At 48.0% G+C, this 18669-nt stretch overlaps 1 protein-coding gene across 1 annotated transcript in view; it reads right to left on the bottom strand.

Annotated features, from left to right (window-relative positions):
* LOC121548529 (zinc finger protein DPF3-like) overlaps positions 1-15384 on the bottom strand; it is a 48331-nt gene extending 32947 nt beyond the window's left edge. The window contains exon 1 of the mRNA XM_041859994.2: positions 15285-15384. Within this exon, the coding sequence (XP_041715928.2) occupies positions 15285-15316 (32 nt within the window). The 5' untranslated portion in view covers positions 15317-15384. The remainder of the gene's footprint in view (positions 1-15284) is intronic.
* Between the last annotated feature and the right edge of the window lie 3285 nt (positions 15385-18669).

The following is an 18669-nucleotide window of genomic DNA, read 5'->3' as shown; positions in this document are numbered from 1 at the left end:
TCCCCTGGATACTGATGGAATAGTCCAGGCAGAGTCCCCCTGGATACCGATGGAATAGTCCAGGCAGAGTCCCCTGGATACTGATGGAATAGTCCAGGCAAAGTCCCCCTGGATACTGATGGAATAGTCCAGGCAGAGTCCCCTGGATACTGATGGAATAGTCCAGGCAGAGTCCCCTGGATACTGATGGAATAGTCCAGGCAGAGTCCCTGGATACTGATGGAATAGTCCAGGCAGAGTCCCCTGGATACTGATGGAATAGTCCAGGCAGAGTCCCCTGGATACTGATGGAATAGTCCAGGCAGATTCCCCTGGATACTGATGGAATAGTCCAGGCAGATTCCCCTGGATACTGATGGAATAGTCCAGGCAGAGTCCCCTGGATACTGATGGAATAGTCCAGGCAGAGTCCCCTGGATACTGATGGAATAGTCCAGGCAGAGTCCCCTGGATACTGATGGAATAGTCCAGGCAGAGTCCCCTGGATACTGATGGAATAGTCCAGGCAGAGTCCCCTGGATACTGATGGAATAGTCCAGGCAGAGTCCCTTGGATACTGATGGAATAGTCCAGGCAGAGTCCCTTGGATACTGATGGAATAGTCCAGGCAGAGTCCCCTGGATACTGATGGAATAGTCCAGGCAGAGTCCCCTGGATACTGATGGAATAGTCCAGGCAGAGTCCCTTGGATACTGATGGAATAGTCCAGGCAGAGTCCCCTGGATACTGATGGAATAGTCCAGGCAGGAGTCCCCTGGATACTGATGGAATAGTCCAGGCAGAGTCCCTGGATACTGATGGAATAGTCCAGGCAGAGTCCCTGGATACTGATGGAATAGTCCAGGCAGAGTCCCCTGGATAGTGATGGAATAGTCCAGGCAGAGGCCCCTGGATACTGATGGAATAGTCCAGGCAGAGTCCCCTGGATACTGATGGAATAGTCCAGGCAGAGTCCCCTGGATACTGATGGAATAGTCCAGGCAGAGTCCCCTGGATACTGATGGAATAGTCCAGGCAGAGTCCCCTGGATACTGATGGAATAGTCCAGGCAGAGTCCCCTGGATACTGATGGAATAGTCCAGGCAGAGTCCCCTTGATACTGATGGAATAGTCCAGGCAGAGTCCCCTGGATACTGATGGAATAGTCCAGGCAGAGTCCCCTTGGATACTGATGGAATAGTCCAGGCAGAGTCCCCTGGATACTGATGGAATAGTCCAGGCAGAGTCCCCTGGATACTGATGGAATAGTCCAGGCAGAGTCCCCTTGATACTGATGGAATAGTCCAGGCAGAGTCCCCTGGATACTGATGGAATAGTCCAGGCAGAGTCCCCTTGGATACTGATGGAATAGTCCAGGCAGAGTCCCCTGGATACTGATGGAATAGTCCAGGCAGAGTCCCCTGGATACTGATGGAATAGTCCAGGCAGAGTCCCCTGGATACTGATGGAATAGTCCAGGCAGAGTCCCCTGGATACTGATGGAATAGTCCAGGCAGAGTCCCCTGGATAGTGATGGAATAGTCCAGGCAGAGGCCCCTGGATACTGATGGAATAGTCCAGGCAGAGTCCCCTGGATACTGATGGAATAGTCCAGGCAGAGTCCCCTGGATACTGATGGAATAGTCCAGGCAGAGTCCCCTGGATACTGATGGAATAGTCCAGGCAGAGTCCCCTGGATACTGATGGAATAGTCCAGGCAGAGTCCCCTGGATACTGATGGAATAGTCCAGGCAGAGTCCCCTGGATACTGATGGAATAGTCCAGGCAGAGTCCCCTGGATACTGATGGAATAGTCCAGGCAGAGTCCCCTGGATACTGATGGAATAGTCCAGGCAGAGTCCCCTGGATACTGATGGAATAGTCCAGGCAGAGTCCCCTGGATACTGATGGAATAGTCCAAGCAGAGTCCCCTGGATACTGATGGAATAGTCCAGGCAGAGTCCCCTGGATACTGATGGAATAGTCCAGGCAGAGTCCCTGGATACTGATGGAATAGTCCAGGCAGAGTCCCCTGGATACTGATGGAATAGTCCAGGCAGAGTCCCCTGGATACTGATGGAATAGTCCAGGCAGTGTCCCTTGGATACTGATGGAATAGTCCAGGCAGAGTCCCCTGGATACTGATAGAATAGTTCAGGCAGAGTGCCCTGGATACTGATGGAATAGTCCAGGCAGAGTCCCCTGGATACTGATGGAATAGTCCAGGCAGAGTCCCTTGGATACTGATGGAATAGTCCAGGCAGAGTCCCCTTGGATACTGATGGAATAGTCCAGGCAGAGTCCCCTGGATACTGATGGAATAGTCCAGGCAGAGTCCCCTGGATACTGATGGAATCTTTCCATTGTTGTTGTGTGTCTGGTAGTGGAAACAGCTTTGTCAGTATTGTCAAAGGACTCAAATGCACTCCACTTTTTAGTAGCAACCAAAGGATCAGACACGTGAGTGCACAACAATGATTTATATATACACTAGATGACTGACAGGGAGCGCTGTTTTGAAACCAACGCGCCTCAATCTTGGCACTCCCCCACCGTTGTAAAAAATATTAGTTTTCGCTACGTTTATTCTATTAACGACACGGTGATGCATACTTTTAAAATATATTATGTGAACTAAACATTCCAAAAATAAAAAATAAAATAAAACATTTCCCTTAAAGTATTATTTTTTTAGATGACTAATGTTACTGTCCCCACTACAACAACAAGATACTTAAATAAATGTAATTTGGTCCTTGAAACATTTAATTGAAATACTGTAGAATTCCAATATGGCCGACCGGTGACGTTAACGCTTCTCAATGGCCAATAAATAGCTTCAGCAATCCAGGGTTTATATATATATATATATATATATATATATATATATATATATATATATATATATATATATATATAATTGGTGCACACACGCACGCACATACGCACACGCACACACACACACACACACACACTGAGAGGCCAGTAGAACGTTTTCAGAGGAGAGGAGGGGAGGACAGGAGAGGAGAGGAGAGGAGAGGAGAGGAGAGGAGAGGAGAGGAGAGGAGAGGAGAGGAGAGGAGAGGAGAGGAGAGGAGAGGAGAGGAGAGGAGAGGAGAGGAGAGGAGAGGAGAGGAGAGGAGAGGAGAGTGATACTCTGCAGCAGTCAGGAGGCGAGTGACACTTATCAAGACGTTGGAGAACTGAAATGCCAAACAGACTTTAAAAATGTATTTTTCTTTCTGCGTCTCTGTGTGTGTGTGTATCTCCCTCCATCTCTCTCGCTCTCAATTCCTCCATCTCCCCTGTCACTATATCCGTCTCCTCCCTCGCTTCTATATTCTAATGTTCTCTCTTTCCTCCTATTCAACCTCTACGGCCCCCTGGCCACTCACAGGTGCCTAATGAATAATCATGAATAATCATGACCTGGAGCTTTTCATTGGATGGCTGAGATTCTATTGTAATTACATTCCGTATGCATAAAACGCTGGTAACAGCCCCTCCCCCATGGGAACAGGCAAACCTCTTGTTCATGAGTATAAATTGAAAGATCACTTCTATGTTTCTAATTAAATAGCAGCTCTGCAGGGATTCTCTCTCTCTCTCTCTCTCTCTCTCTCTCTCTCTCTCTCTCTCTCTCTCTCTCTCTCTCTCTCTCTCTCTCTCTCTCTCTCTCTCTCTCTCTCTCTCTCTCTCTCTCTCTCTCTCTCTCTCTCTCTCTGTCTCTCTCTCTCTCTCTCTCTCTCTCTCTCTCTCTCTCTCTCTCTCTCTCTCTCTCTCTCCTCTCTCTCTCTCTCTCTCTCTCTCCTCACCCCCAAGACCTGAAGTTTCTATCACCATCACTCCCTATGCTGTCAGGCTCATAAAGACACACACACAAACACAGAGAGAGAGCGCGAGAGAGACAGAGAGAGAGAGCGAGAGAGACAGAGAGAGAGAGCGAGAGAGAGAGCGAGAGAGACAGAGAGAGAGAGAGAGAGAGAGAGAGAGACCGAGAGAGAGAGAGAGAGAGAGAGAGAGAGAGAGAGAGAGAGAGAGACCGAGAGAGAGAGAGAGAGAGAGAGAGAGAGAGGTTTCTTCAAAGAAGACGACAACCCCGCACCACCTTGTAACAAGAGTTGTATAGACAGTCAGCAAGACAATAAGAGAGGAAAGAGAGATTCTTAGCCGGCCATATTCAGAGAAAGACAGTATCACTGGCAAACACATCTGTATCAGTTTAAACCCCTGGGTCATTCTAAAGACACTCACAGGAAATGTTTACAGTGTTCCCTCCAGACATCCATTAAATATCCATCAGGATATTGCTTTTCCTCAAGACATTTAGTCCGCTTCATGTTTTGTTTCCTTTGCTTCTTTGCTTCCTAGTGTTGAGATACCGGTGTCGTGACAACACTATCCAGTGCTTGTTGCTTGTATACAGTATATGTGAGCGTGCTGCCTGTACGTGTGTGTGTCCCTACCATAGAAAGCAGTGCTTCATCTAACCCTCGCCCAGCACTTCTAGAACCCTCCTAACCTTCATCTAACCCTCCTCAAGCCCTTCTAGAACCCTCCTAACCTCCATCTAACCCTCCCCCAGCCCTTCTAGAACCCTCCTAACCTTCATCTAACCCTCCTCAAGCCCTTCTAGAACCCTCCTAACCTCCATCTAACCCTCCCCCAGCCCTTCTAGAACCCTCCTAACCTTCATCTAACCCTCCTCCAGCCCTTCTAGAACCCTCCTAACCTTCATCTAACCCTCCCCCAGCCCTTCTAGAACCCTCCTAACCTTCATCTAACCCTCCCCCAGCCCTTCTAGAACCCTCCTAACCTTCATCTAACCCTCCCCCAGCCCTTCTAGAACCCTCCTAACCTTCATCTAACCCTCCACCAGCCCTTCTAGAACCCTCCTAACCTTCATCTAACCCTCCCCCAGCCCTTATAGAACCCTCCTAACCTTCATCTAACCCTCCACCAGCCCTTCTAGAACCCTCCTAACCTTCATCTAACCCTCCTCCAGCCCTTCTAGAACCCTCCTAACCTTCATCTAACCCTCCCCCAGCCCTTCTAGAACCCTCCTAACCTTCATCTAACCCTCATCCAGCCCTTCTAGAACCCTCCTAACCTTCATCTAACCCTCCTCCAGCCCTTCTAGAACCCTCCTAACCTTCATCTAACCCTCCCCCAGCCCTTCTAGAACCCTCCTAACCTTCATCTAACCCTCCTCCAGCCCTTATAGAACCCTCCTAACCTTCATCTAACCCTCCTCCAGCCCTTATAGAACCCTCCTAACCTTCATCTAACCCTCCTCAAGCCCTTCTAGAACCCTCCTAACCTTCATCTAACCCTCCTCCAGCCCTTATAGAACCCTCCTAACCTTCATCTAACCCTCCTCAAGCCCTTCTAGAACCCTCCTAACCTTCATCTAACCCTCCCCCAGCCCTTATAGAACCCTCCTAACCTTCATCTAACCCTCCCCCAGCCCTTCTAGAACCCTCCTAACCTTCATCTAACCCTCCACCAGCCCTTATAGAACCCTCCTAACCTCCATCTAACCCTCCTCCAGCCCTTCTAGAACCCTCCTAACCTTCATCTAACCCTCCACCAGCCCTTCTAGAACCCTCCTAACCTTCATCTAACCCTCCACCAGCCCTTCTAGAACCCTCCTAACCTTCATCTAACCCTCCTCCAGCCCTTCTAGAACCCTCCTAACCTTCATCTAACCCTCCTCCAGCCCTTCTAGAACCCTCCTAACCTTCATCTAACCCTCCACCAGCCCTTCTAGAACCCTCCTAACCTTCATCTAACCCTCCTCCAGCCCTTATAGAACCCTCCTAACCTTCATCTAATTCTCCCCCAGCCCTTCTAGAACCCTACTAACCTTCATCTAACCCTCCTCCAGCCCTTCTAGAACCCTCCTAACCTTCATCTAACCCTCCTCCAGCCCTTCTAGAACCCTCCTAACCTTCATCTAACCCTCCTCAAGCCCTTCTAGAACCCTCCTAACCTTCATCTAACCCTCCCCCAGCCCTTCTAGAACCCTCCTAACCTTCATCTAACCCTCCTCAAGCCCTTCTAGAACCCTCCTAACCTTCATCTAACCCTCCCCCAGCCCTTCTAGAACCCTCCTAACCTTCATCTAACCCTCCTCAAGCCCTTCTAGAACCCTCCTAACCTTCATCTAACCCTCCCCCAGCCCTTCTAGAACCCTCCTAACCTTCATCTAACCCTCCTCCAGCCCTTATAATAATAATAATATACCATTTAGCAGACGCTTTTATCCAAAGCGACTTACAGTCATGTGTGCATACATTTTTGTGTATGGGTGGTCCCAGGGATCGAACCCACTACCTTGGCGTTACAAGCGCCGTGCTCTACCAGTTGAGCTACAGAGGACCACAAGTTATAGAACCCTCCTAACCTTCATCTAACCCTCCTCCAACCCTTATAGAACCCTCCTAACCTTCATCTAACCCTCCACCAGCCCTTGTAGAACCCTCCTAACCTTTATCTAACCCTCCTCAAGCCCTTGTAGAACCCTCCTGGCCCTAACATAGGAGCTCAATCAGATTAGAGCTAAGGTTATGATATCAACGGCCTGCTCCAGGAGACTCCCCACTGGCCTGGACAAAGACAGCCAGGAGAGGGGCTCCGATCTGGAAAAGATGGCAGGGGGGAGAAGAGGAGCAGGGGAGGGGCTCGGGAAGCCTTTGTGAGGTTTTCTAGGAAGAGGGGGAGGAGGGAGAGGTGGACAGGAGGAGGGAGAGGGGGAGAGGAGGAGGGAGAGGAGTGGGGAGAGGAGGAGGGAGAGGAGGAGAGGAGGAGGGAGAGGAGGACAGGAGGAGGGAGAGGAGGGGGGAGAGGGGGTTTATGCCAAGGTCATGTTCCCCTAGACCCAGACAGACTCATGTAGGAAGAAGAGAGGGAGAAAGAGAGGGAAAGGATAAATAGAGATAGAAAAGGGGACAGGGAGACTGGGAGAGGGAGAGAGATGGCGAGGGAGAGAGGGACAGGGAGACTGGGAGAGGGAGAGAGATGGCGAGGGAGAGAGGGACAGGGAGACTGGGAGAGGGAGAGAGATGGCGAGGGAGAGAGGGACAGGGAGAGGGAGAGAGATGGCGAGGGAGAGAGGGACAGGGAGACTGGGAGAGGGAGAGAGATGGCGAGGGAGAGAGGGACAGGGAGACTGGTAGAGGGAGAGAGATGGCGAGGGAGAGAGGGACAGGGAGACTGGGAGAGAGAGAGAGATGGCGAGGGAGAGAGGGACAGGGAGACTGGGAGAGAGAGAGAGAGATGGCGAGGGAGAGAGGGACAGGTAGAGAGATTGAGATGGAAGACTCCAGATCTACTTTGGTTTTGATCTGTGGGCTGAGCCAGGATCACTGATGATTACCTTACAGCACAGTGGATAACTGATGGATACCTTACAGCACAGTGGATCACTGATGATTAACTTACAGCACAGTGGATCACTGATGATTACCTTACAGCACAGTGGATCACTGATGAATACCTTACAGCACAGTGGATCACTGATGATTAACTTACAGCACAGTGGATCACTGATGATTAACTTACAGGACAGTGGATCACTGATGATTAACTTACAGCACAGTGGATCACTGATGATTAACTTACAGCACAGTGGATCACTGATGATTAACTTACAGCACAGTGGATCACTGATGATTAACTTACAGCACAGTGGATCACTGATGATTAACTTACAGCACAGTGGATCACTGATGATTAACTTACAGCACAGTGGATCACTGATGATTAACTTACAGCACAGTGGATCACTGATGATTAACTTACAGCACAGTGGATCACTGATGATTAACTTACAGCACAGTGGATCCCTGATGATTAACTTACAGCACAGTGGATCACTGATGATTAACTTACAGCACAGTGGATCACTGATGATTAACTTACAGCACAGTGGATCAACAGCCCAAACTAAGTCCATAGGTCGTATGGCATGCCAAAAATAATGTCTCTATACACACTCTACCCCATCCCCCTCCCCTCAGACAGCCTAAACACAGAAACACACTCCCCCTTCTCACCTCAGACAGCCTAAACACAGAAACACACTCCCTCCCCCTCCCCTCCCCCTCCCCCTCACCTCAGACAGCCTAAACACAGAAACACACTCCCTCCCCCTCCCCTCCCTCAGACAGCCTAAACACAGAAACACACTCCCCCCCCCTCCCATCCCCCTCCCCCTCACCTCAGACAGCCTACATTGACATTTACATTTTAGTCATTTAGCAGACGCTCTTATCCAGAGCGACTTACAGTTAGTGAATACATATTTTTTTATACTGGCCCCCCGTGGGAATCAAACCCACAACCCTGGCATTGCAAACGCCATGCTCTATCAACTGAGCTACATCCCTGCCGGCCATTCCCTCCCCTACCCTGGACGATGCAGCCTACACACAGAAACACACTCCCCCCCCCCCTCTCACCTCTCATTCACAACAAGATCTCATAGTTTCACTTCGAAATACGCCGTTTTATGGATGAACGTCTATTTTTTACTCATTAATTCCACGTGGTTACAGAGTTAAAACAGAAACAACTCAACAGGTTAAGTTTAGGTATTAATTCAGAGTGGTTAAGGTCAGGGCTATTGTTTGGGGAAGGCTTAAAGCAAAATAATTAAAAACAACTCGCTGTTTCCATCAAGTTTCATCAAGTATTCTCCCGGCTTGCAGCACGCTTCGCCTCCGAGCATCATGACTTAGCGCCATTGCCGCGCAATATATTGTATTATTTTGGTCGAAGTCTACTTCTAGTGGTCAGCCTGCTCATACATAACCTACACACAACCTGTCCCTCTCCCACCTCACACAAACACATTAATATATACACACACACACACACACACACACACACACACACACAACCTGTCCCTCTCCCCCCTCACACACACACATTAATATATACACACACACACACACACACACACACACACACACACACCTCACACACCCCTCTACCTCTCCCCCTGATACATTCAGCCTACACACAGGTCTATGTGCTGAACAGGAAAAGAGATTGATGATCCCTCCATGGAGTCTCCCAATAAAACAACCCCTGCGTCCCAAATGGCACCCTATTTTATTCTGTATTTAGTGCACTACCCTATGGGCCCTAGTCAAAAGTAGTGCACTATAGAATAGGGTGCCATTTGAGACGTACAAAATGTTCCCGGCCATTCTAATTCCCAACGCCTGGAACACATTCCGCTCTCGCCAACCCGGCCATTCCCAAAGCAGAGCAGGAAACACAGAGGCCAGGGAGCAGGAGAGCTGCTCCAGTGTTTAGAGAGGCCAGGGAGCAGGAGAGCTGCTCCAGTGTTTAGAGAGGCCAGGGAGCAGGAGAGCTGCTCCAGTGTTTAGAGAGGCCAGGGAGCAGGAGAGCTGCTCCAGTGTTTAGAGAGGCCAGGGAGCTGGAGAGCTGCTCCAGTGTTTAGAGAGGCCAGGGAGCTGCAGAGCTGCTCCAATGTTTAGAGAGGCCAGGGAGCTGGAGAGCTGCTCCAGTGTTTAGAGAGGCCAGGGAGCAGGAGAGCTGCTCCAGTGTTTAGAGAGGCCAGGGAGCAGGAGAGCTGCTCCAGTGTTTAGAGAGGCCAGGGAGCTGGAGAGCTGCTCCAGTGTTTAGAGAGGCCAGCGAGCAGGAGAGCTGCTCCAGTGTTTAGAGAGGCCAGAGAGCTGGAGAGCTGCTCCAGTGTTTAGAGAGGCCAGGGAGCAGGAGAGCTGCTCCAGTGTTTAGAGAGGCCAGGGAGCAGGAGAGCTGCTCCAGTGTTTAGAGAGGCCAGGGAGCTGGAGAGCTGCTCCAGTGTTTAGAGAGGCCAGGGAGCTGGAGAGCTGCTCCAGTGTTTAGAGAGGCCAGGGAGAGCTGCTCCAGTGTTTAGAGAGGCCAGGGAGCTGGAGAGCTGCTCCAGTGTTTAGAGAGGCCAGGGAGCTGGAGAGCTGCTCCAGTGTTTAGAGAGGCCAGGGAGAAGGAGAGCTGCTCCAGTGTTTAGAGAGGCCAGAGAGCAGGAGAGCTGCTCCAGTGTTTAGAGAGGCCAGGGAGCTGGAGAGCTGCTCCAGTGTTTAGAGAGGCCAGGGAGCAGGAGAGCTGCTCCAGTGTTTAGAGAGGCCAGGAGAAGGAGAGCTGCTCCAGTGTTTAGAGAGGCCAGAGGCTGAGAGCTGCTCCAGTGTTTAGAGAGGCCAGGGAGCTGGAGAGCTGCTCCAGTGTTTAGAGAGGCCAGGGAGAGCTGCTCCAGTGTTTAGAGAGGCCAGGGAGCTGGAGAGCTGCTCCAGTGTTTAGAGAGGCCAGGGAGCAGGACAGCTGCTCCAGTGTTTAGAGAGGCCAGGGAGCTGGAGAGCTGCTCCAGTGTTTAGAGAGGCCAGGGAGCAGGAGAGCTGCTCCAGTGTTTAGAGAGGCCAGAGAGCTGGAGAGCTGCTCCAGTGTTTAGAGAGGCCAGGGAGAGCTGCTCCAGTGTTTAGAGAGGCCAGGGAGCAGGAGAGCTGCTCCAGTGTTTAGAGAGGCCAGGGAGCTGGAGAGCTGCTCCAGTGTTTAGAGAGGCCAGGGAGCTGGAGAGCTGCTCCAGTGTTTAAGAGGCCAGAGAGCTGGAGAGCTGCTCCAGTGTTTAGAGAGGCCAGGGAGCTGGAGAGCTGCTCCAGTGTTCAGAGAGGCCAGGGAGCTGGAGAGCTGCTCCAGTGTTTAGAGAGGCCAGGGAGCTGGAGAGCTGCTCCAGTGTTTAGAGAGGCCAGGGAGCTGGAGAGCTGCTCCAGTGTTTAGAGAGGCCAGGGAGCAGGAGAGCTGCTCCAGTGTTTAGAGAGGCCAGGGAGAGCTGCTCCAGTGTTTAGAGAGGCCAGGGAGAGCTGCTCCAGTGTTTAGAGAGGCCAGGGAGCAGGAGAGCTGCTCCAGTGTTTAGAGAGACCAGAGGGCTGGAGAGCTGCTCCAGTGTTTAGAGAGACCAGGGAGCTGGAGAGCTGCTCCAGTGTTTAGAGAGGCCAGGGAGCAGGAGAGCTGCTCCAGTGTTTAGAGAGGCCAGGGAGCAGGAGAGCTGCTCCAGTGTTTAGAGTGCAGGTTGGTCTGAAAGCACCCAGACAGACAATTCCCCCATCACTCACTCTAGCTCCCTCTCCCTCTCATGCAAAATGGGGGCGCAGGCCAAACTTCTGTAGGCCAGACACACACACACACATTTGGGACACACACACACACCCCACCCATGTACACACACACACAGAGCCCCCTCTCCCGCCAACACACACCCCTTCTCCTAAACATTTCCCCTCTGCACAGCCCGGCCCCCGTCAATTTACACACACAGAGCCGGACCTGCCCACCTCTATATCCCTCATGGGTATTCCCTCCAACCTCACAGTTCAAATCACACAGAGACAAACATTTACAGTGAGTGCACTGCACGCGCGACCCTGCAGAAGTAGGCCATCGTGGCCGACTGTCTTTGTGGGTAATGGTATTGTTCTGCAAGCTGCATTGTTATGGCATGTAAGCAATATTTTTCCCTTTCTGGCGTCAAAGATGATATGGACAGATCCTAGATCAGCAGGCCTACTCTGAGACACTGGGTGGATACGGGCCCTGGTCTCTTTCAAACCTCAGAAGACTGAAAATAAAGGTTCCACTATAGACCATTCCCTGGGACACAGTGTCTTATTATACTAACGTAGGTTGGGACCAATGTCTCTGTAGTGGGAGGAGTTGTCCCTGATCCTCCGTGTGTGTGTGTGTGTGTTTAGGGGAGAAGTGGGGTCCTGGTGAGCAGATGGGGCTTTCCCCCTTTCTCTCTCTCTCTCTCTCTGTCTCCCCTCCTCTCTCTCTCCCTCCTCTCTCTCTCTCTCTGTCTTCCCCCTTCTCTCTCTTCCCCCTCTCAATTCAATTTCAATTTAAGGGCTTTATTGGCATGGGAAACATATGCCAAAGCAAGTGAAATAGATAATAAACAAAAGTTAAATAAACAATCAGAAACTAATGCATTCCCTCTTCTTAAGCCTATGTCCTAAGAATCATATAAAAATGGTTTTATTTTATGTAGAGAGCAGGAGACAAGCCATGGACAACGAACCTCCCACTGTCCCAAACCAGGAAGAAGGCCAGAATAGCTCTTATCAACAGAACAGAACAGGGCTGTTGTTACTAGCTAAATGCAAACCCAACACCTCTCATAGAAACAGGACAGTCAGATAGAAACCACTCAACCCAACGTGATAAGGCCCAGCACAAAGAGAATATATTCTAATATCTGAATTGTATCTATGTCAAACCAGACCCCTCTCTTTCCCTCTGACACAATGCAAACAAAATGTACTTTCCTTCCTGCTGTAACTGAATTCCCCATGGAATGATCTTCTGCAATGGTTAATAATAGCCCTACTATATAGACAGACTGGGATACAGTCTGGGGCAGGTTAAATAATATGATATAGAATACACTTACTACAATCAGTTCTTTGGAAAAGTGAGTTGTGCGTGACATAATCTCGGCACCCAGAACCTAATCTCGTTTGTCCACTGGCCAGCTACTTCACTGGATGGTAACAGTCAAGAGACTATGATTGGCATCATAAGAAAGTAGGTATCTTGTGTAACTGAATGCATATTTCAGCCCACGCACCGTCCGGACACAAACATGTTGACTGCACTGTGTCTGGTTGCTTGCTCTGCTCTGATGTCAGTGAAGGCCCATCTGTTAGACCAAACAATGTAGCTTGTTTAGTGAAAACCTGGAATGCAGCCTGTTTTCATAATAATATGCCATTTAGCAGACGCTTTTATCCAAAGCGACTTACAGTCATGCGTGCATACATTTTTTTTGGGTGTATGGGTGGTCCCGGGGATCGAACCCACTACCTTAGCGTTACAAGCGCCATGCTCTACCAGCTGAGCTACAGAGGACCATGACTACCACTCCAACAATAAGCTGTGTCATAACTCTGTGTCGGACCCCTTCACTACATTCCACAGCAAATGCGGGTAAATATCTCCTGATAGTCTTTGTCTACCAGGGAGAGTCTGATTGTGTCCCAAATGGCACCCTATTCCATAAATAGGGTGTCAAAAGTAGTGCACTATATAGGGAATAGGGTGCAATTTGGGACAGAGACATACAGCCTGTCTGTGAATAGATCCATGTCACTTCTCACAGACAGATAGAGCTGAAAGGCCTTTACACAGAGACGAGGTTATATCCAGGCAACAGGCAGCAACGACTACAGGAGAGCAACAATGAATACAAGAGAGCAACAATGACTACAGGAGAGAAACAATGAATACAGGAGAGCAGCAATGACTACAGGAGAGAAACAATGACTACAGGAGAGAAACAATGAATACAGGAGAGCAAACAATGACTACAGGAGAGAAACAATGAATACAGGAGAGCAACAATGAATGGTGGTCCTCTGTAGCTCAGCTGGTAGAGCATGGCGCTTGTAACGCCAGGGTAGTGGGTTCGATCCCCGGGACCACCCATACACAAAAATGTATGCACGCATGACTGTAAGTTGCTTTGGATAAAAGTGTCTGCTAAATGGCATATTAAATTAAATTAATATTTAAATTAATTAAATGAATACAGGAGAGCAACAATGAATACAGGAGAGCAACAATGAATACAGGAGAGAAACAATGAATACAGGAGAGCAACAATGAATGGTGGTCTTCTGTAGCTCAGCTGGTAGAGCATGGCGCTTGTAACGCCAGGGTAGTGGGTTCGATCCCCGGGACCACCCATACACAAAAATGTATGCACGCATGACTGTAAGTTGCTTTGGATAAAAGTGTCTGCTAAATGGCATATTAAATTAAATTAATATTTAAATTAATTAAATGAATACAGGAGAGCAACAATGAATACAGGAGAGCAACAATGAATACAGGAGAGAAACAATGACTACAGGAGAGCAACAATGACTACAGGAGAGAAACAATGAATACAGGAGAGAAACAATGAATACAGGAGAGCAACAATGACTACAGGAGAGCAACAATGACTACAGGAGAGAAACAATGAATACAGGAGAGCAACAATGACTACAGGAGAGCAACAATGACTACAGGAGAGAAACAATGACTACAGGAGAGAAACAATGACTACAGGAGAGCAACAATGACTACAGGAGAGAAACAATGAATACAGGAGAGCAACAATGATTACAGGAGAGCAACAATGACTACAGGAGAGCAACAATGACTACAGGAGAGAAACAATTAATACAGGAGAGAAACAATGACTACAGGAGAGCAACAATGACTACAGGAGAGCAACAATGACTACAGGAGAGAAACAATGACTACAGGAGAGAAACAATGAATACAGGAGAGCAACAATGACTACAGGAGAGAAACAATGACTACAGGAGAGAAACAATGACTACAGGAGAGCAACAATGACTACAGGAGAGCAACAATGACTACAGGAGAGAAACAATGACTAGTGAAGAGTCAAAAACAGTGTTGACACTTTTGACACACACAGCCAGACTTGTTATTCATCACAATAGACAACTAGGCCTATGAGCTGATCCTAGAAAGCGATCCCTGATGGCACTAATGGTAAATACTGTAGTTTCCCTTCGAGGACACGGCTCATGCCCGCTCAGCCTGATCGAACCTCTCGCTCCCTAAATTTGTCGCAGACAGTAAAAAGCTGTCCCATGCATACTCAAATGATAGCCCATCATCTCTGCAACTCTTATGTTTTTCAGTGGGGGAAAAAACCCACATTATACATCTTTGAGTGATGGGCAGACAGACTGTAGGCTGTCTCTCAGTAAGCGAGCGCACCAGAAGCGCTGGTTGGTTGACATGAATTCCAAGTAATAAAACGGACCAGGACAATGGAAATGTGAAAGATCAACAAACACTTATTCTAAGGTTCTTAGGCTATACATGTAACAGAATATGGAACAACTTCTGAAGAAAGAAAAAGTCCATACACAATTGACTTGTCCACAGAGCATAAATCGGAGCGCAGAAGAACATTGAAAAATGAAATATGTTTCATGCACATTGAAAAATATTTTCTTAAAAGCGTGTGCATGACATGCTTTGTGCTCCGAAAACATTCGCGTAGAAACCAATAAATACGAACAAAACAACGCATATTTGTCCTAACGTGTAATTGTTTTAATGCACGTTGTGATATGTTTATAAACATCATATAAAATCAAAATAGCTATTCCATTATTCCACTCAATTTGCTATCCTTTTCTTCTTTCTTGAACGCAACCTTTGCATGCAAGTGAAAGCGTTTTCTTGGTATAGAATATAGCATTTTGAGAATTACTTACGATTTGAGAGGATTCTGAATGACAGTCGCCATTTTGCTGCTAGACCGTAAGCAAATATTCCAAATCTCGGAGCTGTTTGGGACCTATGAAAAAACAAAACAATAAGGTCCAAGGCGCCCCGCTCCTTAACCAATACAATACCAGGATCCAGGAGAAAAGGCGTGGCTTATGAGAAAACTGTCAAAAAGCGTTTCATAAAGGCGATGAACCAAGGCTACATACAGTACAACTTTATATTGCACACATGCAAATCATTACAGTTTACTAGTCAGTATAAGTCCTTTGAATAGCGTGGGTATATCCCCGGGCATATGAAAGAGATATACGAAGGAGTGGCTGCATTTTCTAGCAGGGAAAAGGAAAAACATTGCCAGTTGTCCTGTGTTCCTTTGTGCCTGTCCCAAACAGACCATCTTATATTTTCTCAGCATATGGAGACTCTTCTTCCTTCAGTGGCATTTAGCAAAACAAATAGAATGGTATTATAATATATATATAATATATTATGCAGTAGTGCAGTAAAATACATTAACATGAGGCAGATTTAGATGTATATATTGTAGAAGCATTAATAACACATGAAGGTTTGTGTACACAAGAAAATCAAACAGAGCAATGGCTGATGCTCTATCTAGAATGTAAACAAATCACAACTACTGTATCACTACAGACAACACATTTCATATTTTCCACTCTCTGTTACGATGTTTAGTTCATGACAACGATCTTTAAAATGTTACATGTCCTTTTGGAGGTGGGGAGAGTGATTGAAAGCACAAGCATCGAATCGTAAAGCCTCAAAGAGGGCCATTATTGTCAGCGATAAACCAATGAGATTTGGCGGACGGGTGTTAAATTGGTCAAATGGACGCACATTGTAGCAGGGACAGGAACTTTGTGTCAAGCTCCTACAGTATGTTCAATCATATATTTGATCAATTTGTAAATCGCTCTGGATAAGAGCGTCTGCTAAATGACGTAAATGTAAATGATCAAAATCGCAATCTCTTATTAATACACAAATAACACCATTTAATTTTAAAGCTGCAATATGTAACTTTTTGGGCGACCCGACCAGATTCACATAGAAATTTGAGTTATAGATCTGGTCTAAGAAGCGGTAGATCTGTTCTATGTGCGCTATTTCTAAGCTTCCTGTGCTTAAGTTTCATTTTTGCATATTTTACTTCTGGTTTTGTACACCAGCTTCAAACAGCAGAAAATACAATATTTTAGGTTATTGAAAAAATATTTCACAGTGGTTTAGATGGTACAATGATTCTCTACACTAGACTAGTCACATAAACTGAAATTTGGCAAACTATTAGAATTTGAATGGTGGACCGATTTCGGCATAGGGCATCTTTAAATAAGATAAAGATAGATAATTGAAATTGTCTACTTACCACATAAGTGGTCCTCTGTAGCTCAATTGGTAGAGCATGGTGCTTGTAACGCCAGGGTAGTGGGTTCGATCCCCAGGACCACCCATATGTAAAAATGTATGCACACATGACTGTAAGTCGCTTTGGATAAAAGCGTCTGCTAAATGGCATATTATTATTATAAGCGAAATGGCTAACCGAACCAGCTAACTTGCTACAAAGTAAACAACACAGAAGCAAGTGACAGATCTCACGTTGATGTTTACTGTCCAGTATTTGTGTCCAATAGCAGGGTTGAAGAGGAGGCGGCACGGTCACCGCTTGGACTGGGAACAGGACCGCGCAAGGCACAGAAGAGAACACAGTCACGGGAATAAAGGTAGGATGGTGATCATGATGATTGGTTCTCATCACTGCAGGTTAGTTGGTTGGACCAAATTAGTCAGTGTAGCCTATAGCTAACTGACAAGGCAATCAACATGTGTTAGTGGACCATTGATGTTCTTAATATTTAGTTTAGTACATCTGCTATCAGCTGATTGACACAAGGCTTTGTTATAATGTCTATGGTGTTGGCTGTGTGAGAGTTGTCCAGTATAGCCCAGGTATGGCAGCAGTGGAGCAGGCCCCTCCTTCAGCGACAGGACTCCAGAGAGTAGGCCTAGTTCTGATGCCTCTTCATCTTCACCCTCCTCATCATCCTCCAGGTCAGTTACACTCGGACTGCCTTTTTATGTCTACCTGGCTATATCAGAGGTGTTTGGTGAACCGCACCTGGCCTGGCCTGGCGGTGTCAGGAGGTTATCACAACATGCATTCGGATACACCTTGGATACGCCAGGGTAGTTGGTTCAATCCCCGGGACACCCATATGTAAAAATGTATGCACACATGACTGTAAGTCGCTTTGGATAAAAGCGTCTGCTAAATGGCATATTTTTATTTTTTAAATGTTGTCCTCTCCTTGCATGTCCACCGTGTCCTCTCCTTGCATGTCCACCGTGTCCTCTCCTTGCATGTCCACCGTGTCCTCTACTTGCATGTCCACCGTGTCCTCTCCTTGCATGTCCACCGTGTCCTCTACTTGCATGTCCACCGTGTCCTCTCCTTGCATGTCCACCGTGTCCTCTCTCCTTGCATGTCCACCGTGTCCTCTCCTTGCATGTCCACCGTGTCCTCTCCTTGCATGTCCACCGTGTCCTCTACTTGCATGTCCACCGTGTCCTCTCCTTGCATGTCCACCGTGTCCTCTACTTGCATGTCCACCGTGTCCTCTCCTTGCATGTCCACCGTGTCCTCTCCTTGCATGTCCACCGTGTCCTCTCCTTGCATGTCCACCGTGTCCTCTCCTTGCATGTCCACCGTGTCCTTTTTCCCTTCCTTTCTTCCTCCCCTCTTCCCTTCTTAGTTCCCTCCTTCCATCTCCAGAGCTGCCAGGGTTCTACTTTGACGCTGAGAAGAACCGTTACTTCCGGCTGCTGCGGTCCACAACAACTGCAACCCTCTGACCAGAGAGCTGCTGCGGTCCACAACAACTGCAACCCTCTGACCAGAGAGCTGCTGCGGTCCACAACAACTGCAACCCTCTGACCAGAGAGCTGCTGCGGTCCACAACAACTGCAACCCTCTGACCAGAGAGCTACTGCGGTCCACAACAACTGCAACCCTCTGACCAGAGAGCTACTGCGGTCCACAACAACTGCAACCCTCTGACCAGAGAGCTGCTGCGGTCCACAACAACTGCAACCCTCTGAACAGAGAGCTGCTGCAGGAGAGAGAGCAGGAGAAACTTTTACAGCGGCTATCAGCAGTTGAAACAATTACAAAGTGTTTCCTCGCCCCTGTTTTGGTGAAAAGCTGAGGGATGGGGCTGGAGAAAAACAAAAGCCTGCACACCCAGTAGCTATTCTGGAGGATGGCTGCCAGCCTTGATATAAAATTTACATTTACATTTACGTCATTTAGCAGACGCTCTTATCCAGAGCGACTTACAAATTGGT

This window comes from Coregonus clupeaformis, unplaced genomic scaffold, assembly GCF_020615455.1.
Source record: "Coregonus clupeaformis isolate EN_2021a unplaced genomic scaffold, ASM2061545v1 scaf0141, whole genome shotgun sequence".
Lineage (NCBI taxonomy): Eukaryota > Metazoa > Chordata > Actinopteri > Salmoniformes > Salmonidae > Coregonus > Coregonus clupeaformis.
The sequence above is the reverse complement of the archived record's forward strand: the minus strand, read 5'-3'. Positions and strand labels throughout refer to the sequence as shown.